This window comes from Trichoderma atroviride, chromosome 6, assembly GCF_020647795.1.
Source record: "Trichoderma atroviride chromosome 6, complete sequence".
In the NCBI taxonomy this organism is placed as follows: Eukaryota; Fungi; Ascomycota; class Sordariomycetes; order Hypocreales; family Hypocreaceae; genus Trichoderma; species Trichoderma atroviride.
Window position 1 is genome coordinate 888,726 of NC_089405.1, and position 21,807 is coordinate 910,532.

Here is a 21,807-nt window from a genome sequence, read left to right on the forward strand (position 1 = left end):
GATCGTGTGACGCAATGCTTTGCGGATGGGCGCAGCCTCGTGAGCGCGCAGCGAATAATCAGCTCAGCCCGGAACGCCGAGGCATGGAAGCAGTGATTCCACACACGCCGCATTTGCTTGTACAAACCGCGTCTGAAATTCAAATCCAGACACCTCTTTCTTGTTCTCTTTCCCTCGCATTCCCAGCTGGACCCCTTCGGACGACCCGGCGTCTAATTCACAGCACTGAGCTTTGACCAGCTCCGGCCCCTGTAGTTTCACCCACACAGCCCCGGTTTCAAGCCGCTTGCTCGCTGTATCGGCCTGTCAATGCGGGCTTATGCGTGCCATCCGCCCAGGGGCTTTAATTGTGTCAATTGCTGCTATGAATAGCACGCAGCCGCTCACAGCAGCTGGCATCTCAGGTAAGAGTAGCACTATACTAGGCACTACTAGGTATTACTTCATAACGCTACTTTGCATCAGCAAACGGTATATGAGATGCATCGAAGTATGTCTTCCGTAGGTGTCCAGCTCAACAAGGCCGAACTGCTGGACTGTTTTATTTTCCCAAGTACAGAGAAATAGAACGAACGCGGCGCAAGGGCGGACACTGTGAGACCAACGCCGCCATGGCCAATGTTCTGGCTCTGGTTCCTGACTTCAAACTCCGCATAACACACACATGTAAGATCTTTAAAATAGTGCATGGTATTTTTTATAATTACACGGTATAGGTAATATTTGCAGCATCCTTCCCTTGACGTTTCTGCTCCTTTGAACTGCCCAGCTGTGCTATCAAGTAAGTGTATTACTCGTAGACGCCGAAAATAGAAACAATTTTTTAAGCAATCAAGTTGCATGGTATTTGTCGTTGTTCATTTAGTGCAGTCTCTTGAACTGAAAATGCAATGCCCAACTAGTAGGTGATATTCATCGTTGCTAAAGCATACTTCCAATGTAATCCTCACTGCATATAGGCGGGATCTCTGCTGTAATCCAGCAGGCAGAGTGCTACCATAACCCATATCTTATTGCTTCAAGTCCAACACCGCTACCCGTACCTGAACTTATTCGTCGAGTTGAACATATGATTCTTGCTGAGCACTGTTCATTGATATCACCATTTCTCTTGGTACTTCTTCAACCTCATCTGGGCTCAAATGATTCTTTACACCTCTTTAGCGTGAAGTATTTTTAGGATTACATGATTTTATGCAATTCAAAGTCACACCGATGCGTCTGGTTGGCTGGCGATTATGCACTCCTCACGAGGCTGGCGCTTAAAAGGCCGCGCCCAAGGCATCAATCCTCTGCTACCTAATTGTCAGTCGGATAATACCTTTGGTCTCTTCAAGTAGAAGATATCGGTATCACTTCCGCTCGCATTATCATCACTCCATATATGTACCTGGCGACGGACCCTTCTCTGTTCGCAGCTCCTCTTCTCCAATACCAACATCGTATAGTTAATATCAGATGTCGCTCAAAAAGCTCACGCCCGACAGTTATCGGGTGGGATGGATCTGTCCTCTCGAGGTAGAGCAAATCGCAGCGATGCAGATGCTCGACGAAGTACACTCGGTTCTCGAACAATCCTTCACCGACCACAACGTTTATACACTCGGCAGTATTAATGGACACAACGTTGTGATTGCCGGTCTTCCCCAAACAGGCAATTGCTCTGCAGCCACGGTCGTCACACAGATGAGGATGACATTTCGGAACCTCAGATATGGCCTGCTAGTCGGTATTGGAGGAGGTGTGCCTACAGAGACAGACGATGGGGTTATCCGGCTGGGACATGTGGTGGTTAGCAAACCGATTGATGAGCACTCCGGAGCGGTCCAATACGATCGTGGCAAGGCAGAAGTCGGTCATCTTGAACGCACCGGTTCTCTGATGCCTCCACCAGCCGTTCTCCTCAACGCTGCGCAATCCTTAGCTGTCCAAAGGGCCCGGATAGACTATGATCCCATTTGGAGAGACACGTTGAGATTTAACACCAAAATCCGAGGGCAGAGACAGTTCAACTTTCCAGGTATCGCGAACGATCATCTATATCAGCCAGACTATTACCATCAGAAGCAGGGCATGTCTTGTGAGAAAGCAGGATGCAAGCCAGAGCAACGAATTAAAAGGCCAGTCGATGAAGACGACGAAGAGTTTGTTGTCGTGCATCGAGGCACTATCGCGTCTGGAGAGCTGGTCATTAAGAGTGCGAGCCGGAGGGATCGTTTAGCACAGCGGCATCGAGTTTTATGCTTTGAGACGGAAGCAGCGGGAGCACTTGCCGATTTTCCTTGTATGGTGATTCGAGGCATTTCCGATTATTGCGATTCTCATAAGAACAACAGCTGGAAGGGATTTGCAGCCGCCGCCGCCGCCGCTTATGCCAGGCAGTTGTTCTTCCATATGCCTATCGAGTTGGTACAAGAGTAAGCCCAAGACTGTAGCAAAAATGATGATATCTGAGTTCAAATTGTTAACTATTAAAACAAGACCATCCAGTAGCCCATGTAAACCAACCCCGTTCAAACTTCCATTCTATTTGCCCGAGATCAGCCGAATCTCAAAGTTTATCGCAAGAGAGGAGGAGCTTACACGAATGCATGAGGCTCTCCAGAGCGCAGCTCAACGCCGTCGTGTCGCTGTCCTTCATGGGCTTGGGGGTATAGGCAAGACTCAGCTGGCAATCGAATACTCTGATCGGTACCGCAAGGATTACTCGACAAGCGTTTGGCTAGACGCGAGGGACGAAACAACGATAAACCAAAGCCTTCTCCGGTTGGCAACACGGATCGATAGCCATGGCGCATCGGTGAATTACATCTCTGCCGCAGTTCAGGGCAAAGATCAAACTCAAATTGTGGCGGCAGTTAAAAGGTGGTTTGAGGAGCCTGAGAACAATTATTGGCTGATTATATATGATAACTATGATCATCCAAACCTGGAAATTGCCGGTACTAAGAATAAGGATTGCTCGCCCCTTCCTAAAGAGAAAACTCCTCGCGCGGATTCTGTTGGTCTGGAGGGAGAAGCGACATCGGAGCCGTATGATATTCGAAAATACTTACCAGAGGCTGACCATGGCGCTATCATCGTGACTTCGCGCGTGTCTTTAAGGAAGTTGGGAAGCTGCATTCAGATCGAGAAATTTCAGCATCTAGAAGAGGGGTTAGAGATATTGGCATTGACGTCATGTCGAGAGAACATAAGACAAGGTAGGGTGGCCCTAGCCAACTACGAGACCACAAGACTAAGACAATTTGAAACAGACAGCGCAGCTATCGAACTTGCACAGCGACTTGATGGGCTTCCTCTTGCTCTTGCATCGGCGGGAGCTTACTTGGAGCAAGTGCCTATAACGTGTACCGAATACCTCCAAGAGTATCAAAAGTCTTGGGTGCAGTTACACGAAGGCACCTCAGAACTACCATCGTATGATAAAGCCTTGTGCACGACGTGGAATATCTCATATACGCACATTGAGAAGCAGAATTCAAATGCAGCGCTTCTACTTCGCCAATGGGCCTATTTCGACAATAATGACATATGGTATGAGCTATTGCAGGGTGGTGAATACAAACCGGACTGGCTTCGAGATTTGACAAAAGATCGTCTCACCTTTCACGGGGTAATGAAGCTTTTATGCAATCATGGGCTTGTACAAGCCAGCTTGCTCGACACACCTAATGCAGCACAACGTGCAGGGTCAGCTGGTTATAGCGTGCATGCATGCGTCCACTCTTGGATGATTCATGTTCTTAATCAGCATCTTTGCGAGGAGATGACTCGCGCAGCGCTTCACTGCGTAGCATCTTACGTTCTGGAACCAGAACAGCCTGAGTCTTTATCCAAGCAACGGCGGCTCCTAAGGCATGCGGATCGATGCTATGATATGATCAACACAATTGAAGTCCGAAACGAAGAGCTAGAGCTAACATATAATTTGGGCTCGCAATATTTCTTTCAAGGCCGATTTGGTGGAGCCGAAGCCATGTATGAACGAGCACTTCAAGGGTATGAGAAAGTATGGGGGCGGGAACATGAATTAACATTGAATACAGCTGATAGCATAGGTAGAATTTATAGACTTCAACGCCGGTTTAAGAAAGCCGGAGCTTTGCTCAGCTGGGCGCTTGAAGGGCGGAGGAAAGTATGGGGCCCAGAACACTCATCAACACTCGAGACTGTTGTTAATTTAGGACTGCTCTATTACGAACAAGACAGATTCAGAGAAGCTGAAGCGATGTATGAGAGGGCGCTCCAGGGACAAGAGAAAGTATTGGGGCCCGAGCATCCAGCAACACTCATCACAGTTGGTAATCTAAGACATGTGTATGCATCGCAAGCGCGATATGAAGAAGCTGAAGCGATGTATGAGAGGGCGCTCCAGGGATTCGAGAAAGTATTGGGGCCCGAGAATCCAGCAACACTCAACACAGTTGGTCATCTAGGAAGTTTGTACACATCGCAAGCGCGATTTGAAGAAGCTGAAGCCATGTATAAAAGGACGCTTAAAGGGTTCGAGAAAGCATGGGGACCGGAGCATTTATTAACCCTTGGCACAATGACGAATCTAGGAATCCTCTACAGTGAACAATGCCGATTCAACGAAGCTAAAGCACAATTTGAACAGACACTTACGGGCTACGAGAAGACTCTGGGGCTTAAGAGTATGAAAACAAACCTTAACGCATTAAGCTGCCTCCAAAGCTTTGGAAATCTTTATTATAAACAAGGCGAGCTGCAAAACGCTAGGGAATACTATATTCGTGCACAGGAGGGCTGTCTTGTTGTTTATGGGGCTGATAGTAAGCAAGTTGTATATTTAGGAAGAAGATTAGAAGATATTGCATCAAGGCTATAGCTATAGCTATTAGCTGGACTAGGTAGTTATTGCATAGTTAAACCATAGCTTCATTCAATACATGGTGCTATTTAGATTTGCTTAGGCTGTCTTCGACGTTAACTTTGATTAAGGCGTAGCTGCAATACAAAACGAAGTGTGATGAATTATTGCAAACAAATACTTGGGGTGTAATCATTGTTTATTTATAAAACTGGGGGAATAACTATATATCTCAAACCACAGCTCCCATTCATCGTTACGTCACATATAACAGCCGTGTCCGATCCGCATAAAACAAAAGAAGGAAAGACAAAAGAGGCATTTCATACCACCCACCTCCCAAAATCCTCATCAAAAAAGCAACCCATAACGACAGCGAGCCAAAAAGCATTCAATTATTCCACATTTGCCAACCCTCACGTAAAGACGTCCCATCATCATGACAACAACTATTTTTCCTCTTTTCAAATTTCGGAGTTGTCGTCGGTGTTTGTGCGTCGATAACCGCTCTTGGTTCGTCTCGCCCTGCGCTCCTCTCTCTCCCTCCTCCTCTGCTCCTTCAGCTCAGGCAACGGGTGGTGGTAGCTCTTGGTGCCGACCTCACTCTCGCCCTCCTCGGGGATGCTCTCGCCAAGAGTAGTCGAGCCACCGCTGCCGCTAGCCGTGCCAGACAGCAGACTCTCGCTCAACTGGCTGTCTGTCGCCGTGCCGGTAGCTCGCTGGTAGGCAAAGTCTCGTTGGGCCACCTTGTCAGCCGCGCGCAGTCGTCGAGCCTCGGCACGCATTCTCTCGGATTCCCTGTTCTCTCTACGGTCCGCAGTCGAGTACACCTTTCGGATACCACCGCTCCTGGTCTTGGGAGGTTCAGACTTGGGAGGAGGATCCGAAGTAGGCGTGGGTTCCTGGTTGGCAAGTAGTTCGGAGGTTGCGCCAACAGAAGATTCAGCCGCGTTTGTAGATCCTTCCCACTCTGAGCCTTCGGCCTCTTTGTTGATTCCGCCAACGCGGGCGGGCTTTTCGTGACGGTAATTGCGCAGGAACTTCTTGGCATCTCGCTCTGCCTTTTCGTCCACGACGCCCTCGAATTCGTTGGAGCTGGTGCTTTTGCCCTTTTCGCCGCGTCGCTTTTTGCGCTCGGCCTCTCGGGCTTCCCTCTTCTTCTTGCGCTTCTCGCGAGCAAAGATATCACTCGCACCGGCAGTGATGCCGCTCAGAGCAGTGCTTTCCGTGATTACAGTGTGGCCGTCATCCTCGTGGTCGTCGTAGCGCTTGTAGACACTTCCACCGCCCAGATTCGTCGAGCGGGTAGCGTTGGAGAGAATCGTTCCATTGGGTCCCTTGCGACGCATAACCGTGGATTTGTAGTCGTCCCAATCGTCGTCCTTGAAGTGGATGCCGCCGTTCTTGGCCCAGAAGAAGAACCAGATGCCCGTTACGACAAAGGCAACGCCGATGAGCGCGAAAAGGAAGAAGAAGCCGGCATTGTTGATGTCATGGGGGTCGAGAACGCCTTTGGACGGGTCGTTGGTTCGTTTGGCGAGGCGAGCAAAGATGCGCGCTCCCTCAGCGAGAGGGCCATCCGCAGAGCTGGGGAAGACATCGGTGTCGATAACATCAACAGTCTGCGTGCCGGTGAGGGCCTGTCCGGCACTCTCCAGCGCCGGCGCCATATTGATGGATGATTGATTGAAAGTTGTTGGAATGCGGAATGTCTCTCGGGTTGAGTGAAATGCGGGTAAGCTGCGAGAGGGCCAATCGCGGTCGTATCAGCCAGCCAAAGCCTCTCCAAAAGAGCCGTGGCTGTGCGCTTGAGAAAAACAAGAGACGATGCGTGTCTCGCTCTTGAAAAATCGCCGTGACGTTATCAACAACAACAAAAGTCGAGGTTGAAGTGGTAAAAAGCGCTAACGAAAGCAAAGCGTGTGCGTGCACTTAGTTGGGCAGAATCCTGCAGCCGGTGTTGTTCCTCCAGAAACCAGGGGGCTGGGGTGGACGTGGAGTTTTTTGGCGCTGACGACTACAGTACTCGTCCGCAGCAGGCTAATCAGGTAACTTAGTTTGCTCTACAGTGCTATGCGCCGCCTCAAAAAGATAAAAATGAAGTTCAAAATTAGACTTCATTTCCTTCTTCTTTATAAGGCATCTATCTATAAAACCAAACAATTCATTGACTTTTCCTCTTGCAATTTTAGAAATGACCGAGTAAGGTACGCCGTCAATGTTAGATACTTCAACACTGATAACCCAAAAATAGCTCCAAGTGACGGCACCAAGCTGAAGTAAGCAGTCTAGCTCGCTGGCCCAGCAACGCCCCACACGCTCGATCGATCCAATCACGCCCACTCTCCAAAGCCATCCGCTATCTCAGCCTACTAGGTCGACGCCCAAGAGCAAGCTCAACAAAGCTTACACGGAGTACGCATAGATACAGTACACGACATTTCAACTCCTTCCACCCATATTCCATAGTGGATACACAGAAAGTTCCGTGCTGCCATGGACTATATTTGCGAGTCGTAAAAAATAGCGTTGCATGACAAGACACAAAAGACAAACACCCATTGATCCACTCTTGGACCTACGTGGTGGCTTCTCAACTATTTCGCGATTCACCGCCTAGGTCCGACCTCCCTGCATAATGGACCGGTAAATTACTATGGAGTTGGGCGTATTTTTGCTCCATTCCATCAGAGTGCCTTGGGACCCATCAGATCGGTACTTTGCAGGAGAGAAATCGGTCACTTTTTTCGGTATGCTTAGTACAGTTGGAAAAGAAAGGCCCCAGAGGATATTAAATTTGGAAAGTAGAAAAAGCAACGCTTGAGCTAAGCCACGAGTACGCATCTTTAAATAAGAAACAGGAATAAATGAAACAACAAATGAAATAGAAAGAAAAACACTCTTGGTTCATCATCAGGTCATGAAAGAAGTCATCAAACCAATCAACCAATCCCTCTTCATACCTCCCAGTAGGCGCATTGCTATCCAAACACCCCTCCGCCATCACTGCGTAATCAAAGAAGAAGAAGAAAACTAGCTTTCCCTGCAGCAAGCAATCCTTTCTAATCCATTATACCTAATACCATCACGTCCTCCTTGAGCCATGCATGCACGCAGCACTCCTCGCATTATGCGTGCTAGCCCACAAGGGTAAGCCGTGAGGGGTATTGACTCCGGCTCGAATGCACGTGGTCGCCAATCACGGCACTCTTCTCTCTTTCGAAGGATGAAAGGAGAGGAAGGGGGGGAAAGAGTTGAGAGAGGAGCACGGGGGGAAGCAGGTTGGAATGCCAGTTGAGAAACAAAAAGAGCCCCGCGTGTATTGGCAGAGGGAGTGAAGGGGGTGCGAACCCCCGTTGCTCATACATTCTATCGTTTTGGTAACATTTGATGAGACATGAATAAGATCAAATAATTCGATAACTTCCTCCTCTTAACACATAACGGGCCGCTAAAGTAATAGACTGAATTTGTCCCACAACCAGAAATTAAAATAAGAAAAAAAATATCGCCTTTGATCCAATACGTTTTCCACATCGTGCTGACCGTGGGAATGCCGTTGAGGTGGGTGATGGTATGTCGGGAATATGGATTATGCCCAGCAGAAGACAGCCCTCCTCAGAGATGGCGCCATTTCTCATGCGGCAAGGTCGGGAGAGGAGTCAGACCAGCTTCTCTCAGCTCGCCCAATCGAGCTCAATTATCTCACCGACACTCTGCAGGCAGCACGACTCGCAAAGAAAGAAGAAGAAGAAAAAACAGTGGAGTGAAATGAAATGAAACAAGATCCCTTCCGCATGTATCAACGTGTCCGCCAAATAGAAGCCAAAACACAATATCCTTCCATCGCCAACGATTTTTTGGGGGTATCAGAATGGTTTGCCGCCGTAGAATGGCGGCAGGGTATATGAACCACCAAGACAAGCGCAAGATGTGAAGGCAGTAAAGAAGAGAAGAAAAGAAACGGCTGTAAAATAGAAACACAAATAGAAACGAAGAGTGAAATTCAAGAAAGAAATTTTGGCAGCAGGCAACCCCCAAAGGGAGTAGCGCTTGCTTTCGCAAATCGAGGCAGATACAAAGGATAAAAGAAGAATGCTGCACATTTTTGTTTATCATGTCATTAATCGTGATTTTTGTTTCGTGAATGTGTTTTATTCATCAAACATGATGTTTTGGTCGTAATCAATCATAGTCGTAAGCAGCAAGGGCCGGGTCGTAGGGTGCGTGAGGAATACGCTCACGCTCATGCGAGCCATAGGACTCATAGGAAAGATGCTCAAACGGGGCGTGCCCGTGCGAGGCGTGCTCATATGGGTCGCGCAGCGGAGCATAGATGCGGCTGTGGACATCGGACTGGCTAGTTGCGCGAGGGCGATGCGGCAGTGCCTTGCGGTCCATGCGAGAGCTTCGCGCATCATCAAGCTGATAGATGGTGCTCTCCTTATCGCTGCCAGCGCGAGAAGCGCCTGGTGGCCCCGAACCAGAGGCTCCGTTTCGGCCGCTGCTAAAGGTGATTTCGCCTCCATCGCACTCAATCTGAGCACCGGGCATCTTGACGACTGCTTGCCCAGACACCTTGATGGTGAAGTCATCGTGGGCGGCAGAAGATTGAGTGGTGTGGCCAGTGGTGTGGCTTCGCCTGTAGTCGCTCTCGTCATGGCTTCCGCTGCTCCTGGTGGATCGGCTGCTGGCCAACTCTCCACGCTTGGATGCCTTGCGCAGCGACTCAGCAGTCAAGGGCATCGGTGTGCTTCCGCTGACATCCTCCTGGTACCGCAGAGCATCAAAGTACCTGTTGTCTTCCTCAAGGCTGGCACCACCAAAAGAATCATGAGGCCCAGGCCCGTACATGGACCCGCGACGGCCCCGGTTGCCGGCGGGGACAATGTCATAGCCGTTTTGATCATAGGCGACAGAGTGGCTGCGTCGAGGCCGAGTAAGGGCATTGCGGCGCTGGTTGGGGGAAACTTCTTGGTAGAGATCTACCTCATCGCCCAGATACTCGTCGTCTTCGAAGCCATGCGTGTCCACGAAGCCAACAGACCTCCGGTGAGCTGGAGGCGGTCGCTGCTGAGCCGGTCGTGATTGTGCGCGCTCACGCTGGTCACGCATGTGCTCCCGTGCCTGCTCCCGTGCTTGCTCTCGCAGATGGTCTCGCGGCTGCTCCCGTAGGGGCTCGCGCGGTGTCATGGGCGGCTTGTAGGCGCCTGCGGTTGGCCTTGCCGACTGGGTACGCTTTGGAGCATATTCTGGAGGAGGCATCTTCTTGCGCTCTTCGGGCATCGGCTGCTTCTTGGGCCGCGAGGGACGGCGGGCAACTTTCTGGGACGGCTCTTCGACATAGCCATCATACTCCTCAGGAAAGTACTCCAAGGCCTCTTGGGGAGAGCCGAAGCCAATGGCAGATAAGGGGCGTCCATCAAAGCGGTGCCTTGGCTGCTCGCCCGGAGGAGGCGGCCCAGGCGGGCCGTATGGTCCAGGTGGCCCCATGGGACCATCAAAAGGGAAGAATGATCCCGGCGGTGGCATGCCCATGGGGGACTGAGGTGGCATGTTGGGGTGCATTGGAGGCCCGCCAGGAGGGCCATGACCAAGAGGAGAAAACATGGGCGGAGGCTGGAAGCCAGGCATGCCGAATGGCGGAGGAGGCCCATTCCAGGTGTCCAGAGGATGAGGCTGTGGGGGCGGCTGGCCTGCATAGTAGCTTGCAGGACGAGTGTGGGCTCGAGGTCGCTGCGCAGAGGCAGCAGGCTGTTGGACTCCGTAAGCAGCCGGGTCCTCGAACTGTCCTCGTCGGTAGCCAGCTTGGTTGACAACAGGCTGAGAGGCGGCGTGCTTGGGAGGGCCAGGCCGAGTCTTCTTGGGACCTCGGGGCTCTCGCGGGGCTCTGGCGTCTCTGTCCTTGGGCTCGGGCCTCATCCTCCTTGGCTCGTCGTCCTCTCTGGGCTTCCTCTGGCGGTCTCTGACCTCTCGGGGGCCGCGAGGGTCTCGAGGCTCCCGAGGATCGCGGCGAGGCTCGCGGCCTGGGTGCATTGGGCGTTGAGGATTGGCAGCAACAGGCCTCATCTTCACTCTCTTGGGAGGTGCGTGTGTCTCGTCGTCAGAATAAGGAGCGCTGCTGAGGCTGGAGGCCGACTCTTCACTCTCGGAGTCTGAGTAGTCTCTGTCGTTGCGTGGCTTGCTGGTGTTGGATCGCTCAGGGCTTCTGGGCGCCTCAGATCGGGCGTAATCAGATCTGGCGTATCGTCGAGTGCTCTCCAGGCCAATGGTGCTGCCGATTTCCTCGTCAACGTCCTCCACGTAGCCTACCATTGACTTCTTGGAAGAAAACATGATGGCTAGATGGAAATGTGAATCGCCCCGGAAGGGAGCAGGTTAATAAAGGGCAAAAAAATCGCCAGGTGGTTATGAGGTAGAAGAGAGATGCCACTAAGGCGGGGAATCTGGTTTGTTCAGTCGCCGTTCAGTCGCCGTTAAGAGCGGCCGTCTGGGTCTTAGGCAGCGATGGGGTGCTAGTTCAATCGGGCGTACAGCCGGTCTCGTGTCGGATCAGCGCTCGGAGCACAAATATCGATGCTAGCAATGCGGTGTCTGAAATGGAGCGGATGGTGTATGATTGATACTGTATGAAGCAGAACAGAGCCGGAGCGCGGGTGAGTGAGATGTGGTGTGAATGAGTATGAGTGCAAGACGAGCCCCTCCTCTCAGAGCGATGGGCAGCGCAGGATAATAAAGGATGACACCACGCAGCAAAATTTTATTTTTCCCAACCTGCAGCAGCTGCAGCAAAATGACTGGAGGACGGCGCTTTGTTGACAGGATGCAGACCCAACTGACAGCGCAGCAGCGAGGTTTTAATCGCCCGTTGTCGCTGATCCAATGGCCAGAAGTGTGTGCAGGGCAGCCAGAGCAGCGCTACGAGGGCGGGAGTTGAGGGGTGCGAAGGTTCAGGTTGTGTGGCATGGAGCGGGGGGGAGGGGGTGCGCTAGGGAGGGGCCTAGAGGGGCGGAGGGGGCGTGCTCTAGGGGGTTTATGCGCTGGCTGTCTGGCGGCTGTGCGCAGAATACAGGTGGTACTGTGCTGTGCTGTTTTCCATGTTTTGCTGTGCTGTAGTTGAATGATTTGATGAGTGCGCGGATGCTGGCAGCAGCTGATGGCAAGGGAGAGCGTCCGAGCGCTGAGCTTGGGCAGAGAGAAGAATGAGAGCTCCAATGTTGTCTCTGTATTCAGGGTCTGTGCGGGCAAAAGGGAGATTGAGAAGTAAAAAAGAAAGAATGAACAGCGAAATTATCGAGACGGGCAAAGGGGCGAGGCGACTATTGCGTTTGGTTGAACAAGAGGTGCACTGGGCAGATGGTGGTGTGTTTTTTTTTACTGTTCGACGAGACACAATATCGCGCGGCTGGATGCTGCCTGCAGACTCACCCCATGCACAGGCATGTATGTAAGATCACTCACGGCTTCTGCTGATGTGCTCTCACAAATCTTGCAGATGCTCGAGCCGTCATTGATTGATTGATTGATTGCAAGAGGCATCAACCCGTGCTACATACTGTACAGATACAGCGGTGCTTGCGCGATCTCTGCTCGCTACGGATCAAGTATCGGCCATGGATGTCTCCCGAATGGCCGGGCTGCCACTCTCTCCACACACGACGCTCTCCCCACCGTCCAGAAAGCCGGTGCTTCCTTCGTTTGAGCTACCGCAACGCGATACACACAGCACGCAGCTCACGTCGCCGTCTCGACTCTTCGTGGGCCGTCAGCCAGTCTCAGGCCTGCAGCGCTGCACAGTGCATCGGCAGCTGGCACCGCCTGACCCTCCAGTTGCTGCTTAGCCCCGTCTCGACGAGTGGCCGAGGGCGGAGGTGCGGCACCACCTTTTGCTGTCGAGCACGATGGACGATGGCGAATGGGATGCCGGGCGAGTTGCGAGCATCGTGAGTTTCGCGCGGTTGAAGAGAGCGGCTACTTCTGCCTACCACCCAGGTACTGCCATTACGAAGCATGAGAGAAAACAACACATAGATTGCACGGGGCACTGCCAGTATGATTGTCTGTCGCAGCAAGCGCTCGCCAAAGATAGCAATGCGGGACGATGCAATGCGGTGGGAAGCAGAGGTTCGAACAGGGATCTTCATACTTTGATCGAACCAAGGGGGGGTGGTCATCCCAGTCGCCTGAGAAGGCCCTCCAGCATTCTTCACCCTCCAGATAAAAATATCCCCATCTCGCCTATTCTCAATGACGGATGGAGACCTGCGCGCGGCAATGCAGCTTCTCATCCGCCTGAACAGTCTGTGATCCTGGCCGACGATGGTGACGACGAGCGCAGCGTTGGAATCATGCCTGGAGGGGCGCCCAACCAAGACAAAAAAAAATTTGCTCCGTGCAGCTGGAAACGACGTCACCGATGCTCCCAACACCAATCCCATCGGTGCGGACAAGGGTTGGAAGAGACATGGTGAGATGACAACCCAAGCTGCGAGAAACCTTCCATTTCCATTTCTCTGCCATATCCGACTTCAGCACGTGTGGAAACACCAAAAACTCTAGTGCCAAAGAGCTGCTCCGGGAAGAGCCGCTACCAAATAGGATGTCGAGAATGGAAGATGGGAAAAAAAGCACTCACGCCCAACTGTGGAGATGGAACGGGGCCAGGCTGCGCGGCTCGTCTCTGCCCGTTGATGGCGCCCCGCCACATTGGATCGCCCGTCTTTTTCTCGACGTCTGGATCAGTGAATTGTGAAACACGGTGTCTGGCTGAAACTGTGCTTTTTTTGCGTTCGGTATGTTATCCTAAACATCGCCACCGTGGGGCCATGGACAGCTCAAGGTTGGACAGCAGCGTCTAGTTGGACTGCCAGCTGTCTTTTTTCCCCAGAAATATTGAAGAAAAAAAAATCTTTCTTATACGGTCTGGCTGGTGGCAGCCTCGATGGAACTAATGACACGCCAAGTATTACGCGTAGCCTCATCGTGGTCGCAATGGCAGAAGCGCAGACCACAATATGGGGTCCGCATCATTACATGTACACCTCCCAGCCTCAACGACGTCCTCTATGGCCTTCTTATTGCGACGACTTGCTACGACCACCATCAAGCTCCTATTGCAACTGACGCTACCTCCCTTTTTTGTCTCCTTGCTCTGCCCAACCTGGCGGAAAGCTCTTCTTAGCCTTTGTTGGGTATCAACTGCAAAAGGGCGATGACCAAGAGGATGATTCTCCATCCTGGCCTCTTATAGCGCCCGTTGAGCGGTGGGAATGGGGGGAGAGAGAAGAAGAAGCCTTCAACCACATCGTTCCGCCTTGCATCCATTTCTCACGATGCGACGGCCGATGATGTCGTCTCCAAGAGCTGGCGATCCCCAGCTGCTGATGTAAAGACGTGGAGAGGAGCGTCCGGGGGCCTGCTCTGCCTGGTTGCAGAAGGAGGGGCGCATGTGGATGCGGATGTTCCGTTGATGCCAGCTCACACCGGCCCCTCATTTGCCATTGAGGCCCAATCGTCGCCGTTCGCCGTCATGCAAGCATTACGGCTGCTCATAGGTCGACGGCTGCTGGGCTAAGCAGCAAGCAGCACACCCTTTCTCGTCTTTGTCTTCCGAGTCATATTCTTGTTGAGTTGAAATCTTTTTTTCCCCAAAACGCTTTTCAACCGATGACTCAAGAGATGTCCATTATACAGAATACTGCTGCCATTACTTACTACTCTTTTGTTAGAGTATAGCATCTGGCAAGTTGCATGATCCACCGTCTGCACACGCCCTTGTCCACAATTCTAGGTATCCGTGTCCACTTCCCAGGCTGCCGGCAAGTCCTACATACTGTAGCCATGTATGACTGTCCCGCAGCTCACAGCCGGGCTGCGGCTGCAAAGTGGTCCTCCGAGTGCTATGGAGTCCTCCTACTAGTTGAGGCTGCCCATGGTGATGGCAATTCCATAATACACGACTCCAGACATGCCACGCTCCGAGCTCGTCTGTGATGGTCCGGCCTTGGATCCACTCCCGGCCCCCGACTTTTGCATCTCGGCTTCCGGCCTTGCCCGCAGTGCCTCGCGCCATCCGCGACATCAGCACCTTGGGATAGGATACCGGCAGCATCTCTGTGCTCGACATTCAGCTTGGCTCATGAAAGCAAAATGTTTGGCCCGCTGGAAATCAGTCTCTACGCACACCTATGCAGCTAGCGCTGATACGCCCGGCACATACACATTTGTGGATTCACAAGCCGGCAAGCCTTGCTACCAGATATGTCATGGGCGCTCGTTGACAGCAACAAGAATCGTGGTGATGATGTTTTTGCTCCCTTTCATATAAGATATCTCAAAGGAATGCAACAGTGTTACATCCAAACTTGACCACGCGAGACATTTTCTCCACTATATCTGTATTGTAGCCAGCAGCTACTGCGGCCTCCACAAGCCATATGATACCTATAATGCGGGTAACGGTTATCGCTTGGATTCTCCCACCAGGGTTGTCTTTTATTTTCTTTCCCACACGTTGAGCGCAGTATTACTATATCGCGCTACCTCGTGGTGCACCTTTTTTGGAATCTCGTGATCCAAAAGATTGTCAGGTCGGTAAGTGTCTCTCTTTTGATTGGCGGCAGCCGCGGCAGGCAACACAATCTTGCCGTCCACCCTTTTTTTCTCTCCTACAGACATAGCTCGTTCATATCACGTCTAAGCTACAGTATAGTAGCTTGATCAAGGCATGTATCTTCCTCTTTGAGAGAAGATGGGAACGCTCTAGGCCCTCCTTCTCCAGTGGCAAATTTGGAAGGGTTACACATCATATATTTCCAAGATTTTCTCGTGTAAGTGAGATGCGTGGCAGGCGTGGCGATGATACCGGGAACCCGTCTTTTTTTCCAATATTTCATGCTGTCTCACAGTAAGCAGTGGGTGCACAGTATTAAGAGATTGCCAACCGGGTTAAAGCGAATAAAGATGTAATGAAGGAGAGAATGAAATGTATTTTTCTACATGGACGCCTTTGCCGTCTTCATCGAGTCATATCAGAGAGAAGTGGAGATTTCCCTCGGACAAGGAAAAGAGACATGGGCTTTTTTTTCTCTTCCTTGTCTCAGAACACAGCGAATAATATACAGACGGCGTCATTCTATTAGTATTTTAGTAATGTCTGGTAGGTGTTTGGGGGCCGGAAGATGTCGTCCGTGCATGAGATTTTACTAGACCTCTTTTTTTGCGAGCTTATACGGAGTGTGTCCTGTATGTAAGATTCCCTTGGATATCATGCCGTGTACTAAATGCGTGTGTTTCCCGTGAGCTTATACGCATATAGAGGTGAGATGCCTTACTCTGTGATATTTTTTTTGTGAATCAGCTCTCCCGTCGCAGAAGTGCATTGCATACATGCATTCATGCAGCCGGTCAAGTCAGCTCATAATGTAGGGGGACGGCGTTGCATATTTGTAATCCTGGCTGCAGTAAGCCTTGCCAGCGTATCTGTACTCGGACGCCTTTGGCTTCAACTCCATGGGAGCACCTAACCGCTACTGAAAAAGGATATCCTCAGACTGGATCATTTTTCATGAACTCCTTCCAATAGTGCTGTTCTTCTTGTCAGGGTAGTATTATGCGGCCTATGGAGTTCTGCAAGAGAAGTCAACCCCGACATTTCGCGACACGTCAACGTCGTCTTGGAGCTTTCAAACAAACCTCCCTGCTTTGCTATGCCGCGCTTCTTACAGCAAGGGCTCTATAAAGGACTCATGACATGTTGATTTATCCTGATTATCAGGCAACAGACCATGAATCAAATATCGCATGCAGGCCACGTAAGAAAGATCCTTAGACAGGTTAACGCTGCGGGTGAAGGCATATAAAAAAGAAGGTTGTTACATATTCATCATATCCTATTTACGATACATCCACTTGCACCATCCAAACAAAATCCTCGAGAAGCGTCCAAAAGGATCAACAACTTGATTCATACAGACAGCCTGCATTCTTCACCGCCTCTTCTGAACAGCAAACGCGTGCATGATGCAAGTCCCAGGGGATCCATATAAACTATTTGAAAAAAAAAGCTGCAGAATACACATCACGGCCGTTCATGCGCTGCAGGTTGGTATTCTCCATCTGACATGTGAAGGCGACGCGCGTGGGTGCGACGGCTGCAAGAGACGGCATGGCAGAGTAGTAGCGGTATGCTGAGGAATGGGGATATGAAATGCAAGTGAGCTGCCAATCGTGGACGCTGAGCAATCCGTGTCCATTCATCGAGGTGATGTTCTCGTCTCATAATTCTTTCTGCAGCTTGCATAACTCGGAACATAATACAGATGCTATATGCAGCCGGTAGTTTTCACGGTAAGAGTTGAGCCTTTGTTGAATAATAAGTAGTGGTCATGACTATTTTTTTTATTGATATTGTTATTGTTGTTTATAAACATGGTTAGAGGGTATAAAGCTCATAACTCCTTTGCTTGGAGACTATGCCTCTTCAAAAAGCACGCTCCGGGTATCTTTGTTAAATTTCTCCGACAAAAAAACGAGACGTTGAGTCATCACACAAAAAGAAAACATCACATTTCAAATCCCTTTTTTTTCCCCATCATTCACCTTTTCACGCTGAAGGGTCGACCACAATTTCCAAGTCCGCCACAACAGGCCTGTGATCAGACACGCGGATCCTATCGTCAAAGACGTTTTCCAGCACGCTAAACGTCTTGACAATAGCAGTGACGGGCTCCTGGATGAAGAGAAAGTCGATTCGTTGTGGCCACTCGTTGGGCTCGCCGAAGCTGGTGTACGTCAGGCGGTTGCCGTGGTGCTTCTCCTCCGGGGGGCAAATCCGAAACGTCGTACATGCCAGATCCCGGCGCCGTCATGAGCTTGTAGGCCACGTCATCGGGCGTGCTGTTGAAGTCGCCGCCAATGAGCACGGCCGAGGTGTCGTTGGCCGTGCTCCAGTCGCGGGCGTACTGCAGGAGGTGCTCGGCGCTGTGCAGGCGGGCCTTTTTGTGCTGGTAGTCAAAGTGCGTGCTCATGACGACGACCTTTGTGCCGGTGACCTTGTGGGAGAACTCGCCCATGACGACGACTCGCCGGTGGCTGGCGCCCCAGCCGTACGACGGCTTCTCAGGCGTCTCGCTCAGCCAGCGCGTCTGGGAGCGCTCGAGGCGCCAGACGTCGGAGCGGTAGAAGACGGGGGAGAACTCGCCCTTTTTCTCGCCGTCGTCGCGGCCTCTGCCGATGGAGGCCCACGACGGGCCCAGGCCGTGGCGGATGTCCTGCAGCTGGTCGTACAGCACCTCCTGGAAGGTCAGAAAGGCGTTTTCGTGGCCGGCGGTGATGAAGTTGAGCTCGTTGATCAGCTTGGAGCCTCGCACGCTCCACGGCTTCTCGCCCCGGACCGGACTGGACGTGGCGTACCGCACGTTGAAGGTGACGATTCGCAGCGGCATCCGCGGCGTCAGCGTCGTGATGTCCACCCGCGTGGGCTCGTAATCCAGCTCCGGCTGCTGCTCGTCGTAGGCCATGGACATGATTCCGGAGTTCCGGGTGCCGGCCGAGTCGAGCCAGGCCGTCAGCGAGTCGCCCTGCAAGTAGAAGAGAGTGCCGCTCCAAGCAATCAGGGCGCAGAACAGCAAGCATCCGCCCACAATGGATCGAAACATGATTGACGACCGCAACGCTCGGCGGCTGGCTGTAAATCCAGCGTTTACCATATATATGTATATATATATGAGACGCAAAAAGAGGACCTGGCAAAAAAGGGACGCAGGTCGCACCAATGGGTGGGCACCGAAGCTCTTTTAAGCTTCTCTTATCCAGGTGACTCTCTCTCTGTTCTGTTTTTCAAATGCTTGTGAAAATGGATGAATCCGGGGATCAATCGGAGCGATACTCTTCGTCACGTGGGGGGGACTGAGATGCTTGCAGTTCTCGGAGGCTTTTAGGACCCCGAAAAGGGCAGTCGAGAGAAGCGGGTAGAAGAGCGAGAATCCACCACGAGGGACGGTGAGAAATTTCAATGGGAAAGCAGAGGAGGAAAAAAAAGAGGCTTTTGGTGAAGCTACGATGCGGCGCACTGGGTCTATATATGAAATGGCCTGGTTGGGCTTCGGGAATTCTTGTTTCTCTCGTTTCTACGGTGGAAGCGAGGTCCTTTTTTTCTTTGCTTGCTAATCCGGGGATCCGGCGGGCTTACTTTGACTTTGACGCGGCAGCAGATAGCCAAAAGCGTTAAAGTCGTCGACGTCGTCGCAAAAAACAGACTATTAATTCCGTGCGGGCCGAGCGAAATGCAAGCCAAGGGGACCAAGGAGACAAGGGTTTGGGCTTTTGGAGAGAAGAAAAACAGAGACATGCCATGGCACCGTGTCCTTGGCGCGGACCGCTTACTGGCTCTACGAACGTCCGGCATCGAGCGACTCGTACGACGGTTGGAGAGATTAACCCCGACCACATACCTATTGCCGGCCAGCATCTTCTTGTTTGTCTCTTATCTTGCTTCGATTGGCAAAAGCCGTGCTGTGCTTTGGTGCTTGTGCCACCGGCCAAGACAATGAATGGCCTATTCCGTGCGGCGTCTCTGCGCGCTGATAGGCTCCTTGGGGCGCTCCACAGGCTACAGGCCTTGCTAGAGCTGTTTTCGGGCTTGGACGAAACTGTGCCAAGAGCTTTTCTGTGGCCTCTGCTCGTTCCTCCGGCACATCTGAAGCCGGCCGCACGGACGATGCACGTGGCGCGGAGGTGTATTACGTAGCAAAGGCAGTGGCTTAGGTCATACAAGTGCCTGAGAGAGCATCGAGAGAGAGCTTGGGTCGGTTAGCGGTCGGAGCTCCTAACATGACGGTGCTTGGATAGTGCAGTCTCTTGCCATGGCCAGGATAAGAGCTTTCCCTGGGTATGAATCTAGCGGGCTGAGGCGGTGGGATACGCAATCGCCGCGCAAGCTCGGTTGTCCGTCCCGTTGTTGGCAGGGCTGAGGTTGAGATGCTGCGTATGTGCAGGGCGACGATGGCTAGGATTGCAGAGATAGAACGAGGCCTCAGAGCAAGAAGAGAGGGGACAGCTCGTGGGTATTAGTAGTGCTGCTTCTTCACTTGGTGGCTCTAGGCCTAGATGAGAACGTAAATTTGGCGCTTCAAGCGATGCATTTCTCGATGCAGGTACAAGAGCAAATACGTACAAGTCCATCACCAACCGCCACGAGTCGGCATCTGCCGCGCATCGCAGGACGAATGTCGGGGTCACGGAGAATATCCACGAAGCTCAATCGCGACCCTGCAGCAAGCATGAGCTCCCCGCTGCTCAGGGTCTCCGATCAAGCCGACATGGCGTCATCGGTATTGTTTTCCCTCGAATGGCTGGGTGCCGCAGCAAGCGCCGCAGTCGAGCAGGGGTCGTTTACTCTACTGTATAAGAGAGAGGGCAAACATGAAGAGGGGGAGAGAAAAATCAAACGAGCCGATCATGTGCCTGGGTCCTGCGACTTGCTCGATGGGGGGTTCTTGGCGCATTATAGGAAAAAAGATGGACGAGCAGAGACAATGAGAACCAAGTTGGCGAATGAATGGGGGAGGTGGTTAGACATGTCTCAGGATTGTTTCTGGAGCGATTACTCCGTGAAAATACTAGTTGGAATTGACTAGATTTGAGGTTCGGCATGATCATAAAGTGCACTGATTTATGGCGCGGCGCTGTGTCTTGGTCATGCTGCTCTGCAAAACCACGCAGTATATTAACGAATATCGAACTATTCAGACGTCTACAAAAGGGTGTGATCTCTTTGCCCAGCTTCTATGACGTACAGGGTTTTTTTTTATTCTCCATTCATCCTTCGGTTGAGTGAATTTCTGTGCTCGGCAGGGGCACCAGGCACCAAGTCAAACTACCGGGTAGAACCACACCGCGACATTTCGCATCGGGGTCTCATGAGAGTCAGAGATTTTTGGTGATCTCCGGCGGTCTGCAGAATTAAACATTGCGATAAGAGGGGAAAAGTGAAAGGAGAGGTTACATGCCAGAGAAGCCGGGCAACTTTGCTGGATATCAGGGTGTGGCAGCTCTTTTTCTATCCTTTTTTTTTCAATAAACTGCTCCTCCATTCCATTTAGTAGTTTCAAATCCTTGAATCGTGAATGACTCTTTTTTTCTCTTCATTTGCCCGCACTAAGAGTAAGAGTTATTGATTATCGAGCTGAACGGGGCGTTTGATAACGTTTGAATCCATCGACGCCGGCTTCCTTCAGCTCAGCGACGGCCGCTTTTGTCGCGGCAGAGAGAGGCTTGGAGCAAATCAGCCGACCCACCGCTCGATAAAGGGCTGACCATGGTGCTGGATCTAGCAGCAGTAGTTGCCCATAGCGCAAGCGAATATTAGTCCATGGCTTTATAGCTACCTTGCGGACGGTACGGTACGATATGGCAATGGCGTGGTATGGCGGCCGTAAATGGAAGCCCATCTAATAATACATCACGTACATTGTAAGTTGCCGTTGTAGTAGCATCGTCATATCAAACCCCAATCCCGAGGTAAACGATTACGAGCTCTAACCTCGTCTTCAAAGGCATCTCTAGACCCGCCGAAGCTCCCGCCCGGCACGGCTGTCGCGCAGATAATCCGCGGAAGTTTCCATTTTTACCCTCCCTCTTCCCTTCTTATCCGCGTTATCTGCTGGATGATCGCCCTCTTGATCGACAACGCGGCATCTGCGCAGAAAAAAAAAAAAGAGGAAGACGAGCGAAATGATGATGCTTCCGTGAATCTGAGTTGCGGGCAGCCCACCCTTCCCGGCAAGTGAGTGCATCATGCAAGGAACCATGCATCACCAAAGATGGGGCATTTCTTTTCCTTCTCCCTGCTTCTGTTCCCCCATTATCCCCCTCTTCGTCTTTCTAGTTTTAGCAGCATGTAAGCTTGATTCGCCCAGGCCCCTGGCCGATCCAGCAAAGAAAAGCTCGATCGGAGTGATTGAAATGCAAAT

General features: G+C 51.6%; 6 protein-coding genes across 6 annotated transcripts; 2 read left to right on the plus strand and 4 right to left on the minus strand.

Annotated features, from left to right (window-relative positions):
• Positions 1-917: 917 nt before the first annotated feature.
• On the plus strand, positions 918-4,925 carry TrAtP1_010913 (uncharacterized protein). The gene is made up of 3 exons (XM_066114899.1): positions 918-2,417; positions 2,482-3,203; positions 3,258-4,925. The coding sequence occupies exons 1-3, from the start codon at positions 1,459-1,461 to the stop codon at positions 4,850-4,852; spliced, it is 3,276 nt and encodes a 1,091-aa protein (XP_065970996.1). The 5' UTR covers positions 918-1,458; the 3' UTR covers positions 4,853-4,925.
• Positions 4,926-5,017: 92 nt separating this feature from the next.
• Positions 5,018-6,786, minus strand: TrAtP1_010914 (uncharacterized protein). Its single transcript, XM_014092348.2, has one exon. The coding sequence runs from the start codon at positions 6,502-6,504 to the stop codon at positions 5,299-5,301; it is 1,206 nt and encodes a 401-aa protein (XP_013947823.1). The 5' UTR covers positions 6,505-6,786; the 3' UTR covers positions 5,018-5,298.
• A 1,635-nt stretch (positions 6,787-8,421) lies between these two features.
• Positions 8,422-8,604, plus strand: TrAtP1_010915 (uncharacterized protein; the record flags this gene model as incomplete). The annotated part of the gene is made up of 1 exon (XM_066114900.1): positions 8,422-8,604. One exon carries the CDS (start codon positions 8,422-8,424, stop codon positions 8,602-8,604), a length of 183 nt encoding a protein of 60 aa, XP_065970997.1.
• Positions 8,605-9,019: 415 nt separating this feature from the next.
• Positions 9,020-11,170, minus strand: TrAtP1_010916 (uncharacterized protein; the record flags this gene model as incomplete). Its single annotated transcript, XM_014092349.2, has 1 exon — positions 9,020-11,170. One exon carries the CDS (start codon positions 11,168-11,170, stop codon positions 9,020-9,022), a length of 2,151 nt encoding a protein of 716 aa, XP_013947824.1.
• Positions 11,171-12,609: 1,439 nt separating this feature from the next.
• Positions 12,610-13,272, minus strand: TrAtP1_010917 (uncharacterized protein; the record flags this gene model as incomplete). The annotated part of the gene is made up of 1 exon (XM_066114901.1): positions 12,610-13,272. One exon carries the CDS (start codon positions 13,270-13,272, stop codon positions 12,610-12,612), a length of 663 nt encoding a protein of 220 aa, XP_065970998.1.
• A 4,260-nt stretch (positions 13,273-17,532) lies between these two features.
• Positions 17,533-18,543, minus strand: TrAtP1_010918 (uncharacterized protein; the record flags this gene model as incomplete). Its single annotated transcript, XM_014092350.2, has 1 exon — positions 17,533-18,543. The coding sequence occupies one exon, from the start codon at positions 18,541-18,543 to the stop codon at positions 17,533-17,535; it is 1,011 nt and encodes a 336-aa protein (XP_013947825.2).
• Positions 18,544-21,807: the final 3,264 nt, after the last annotated feature.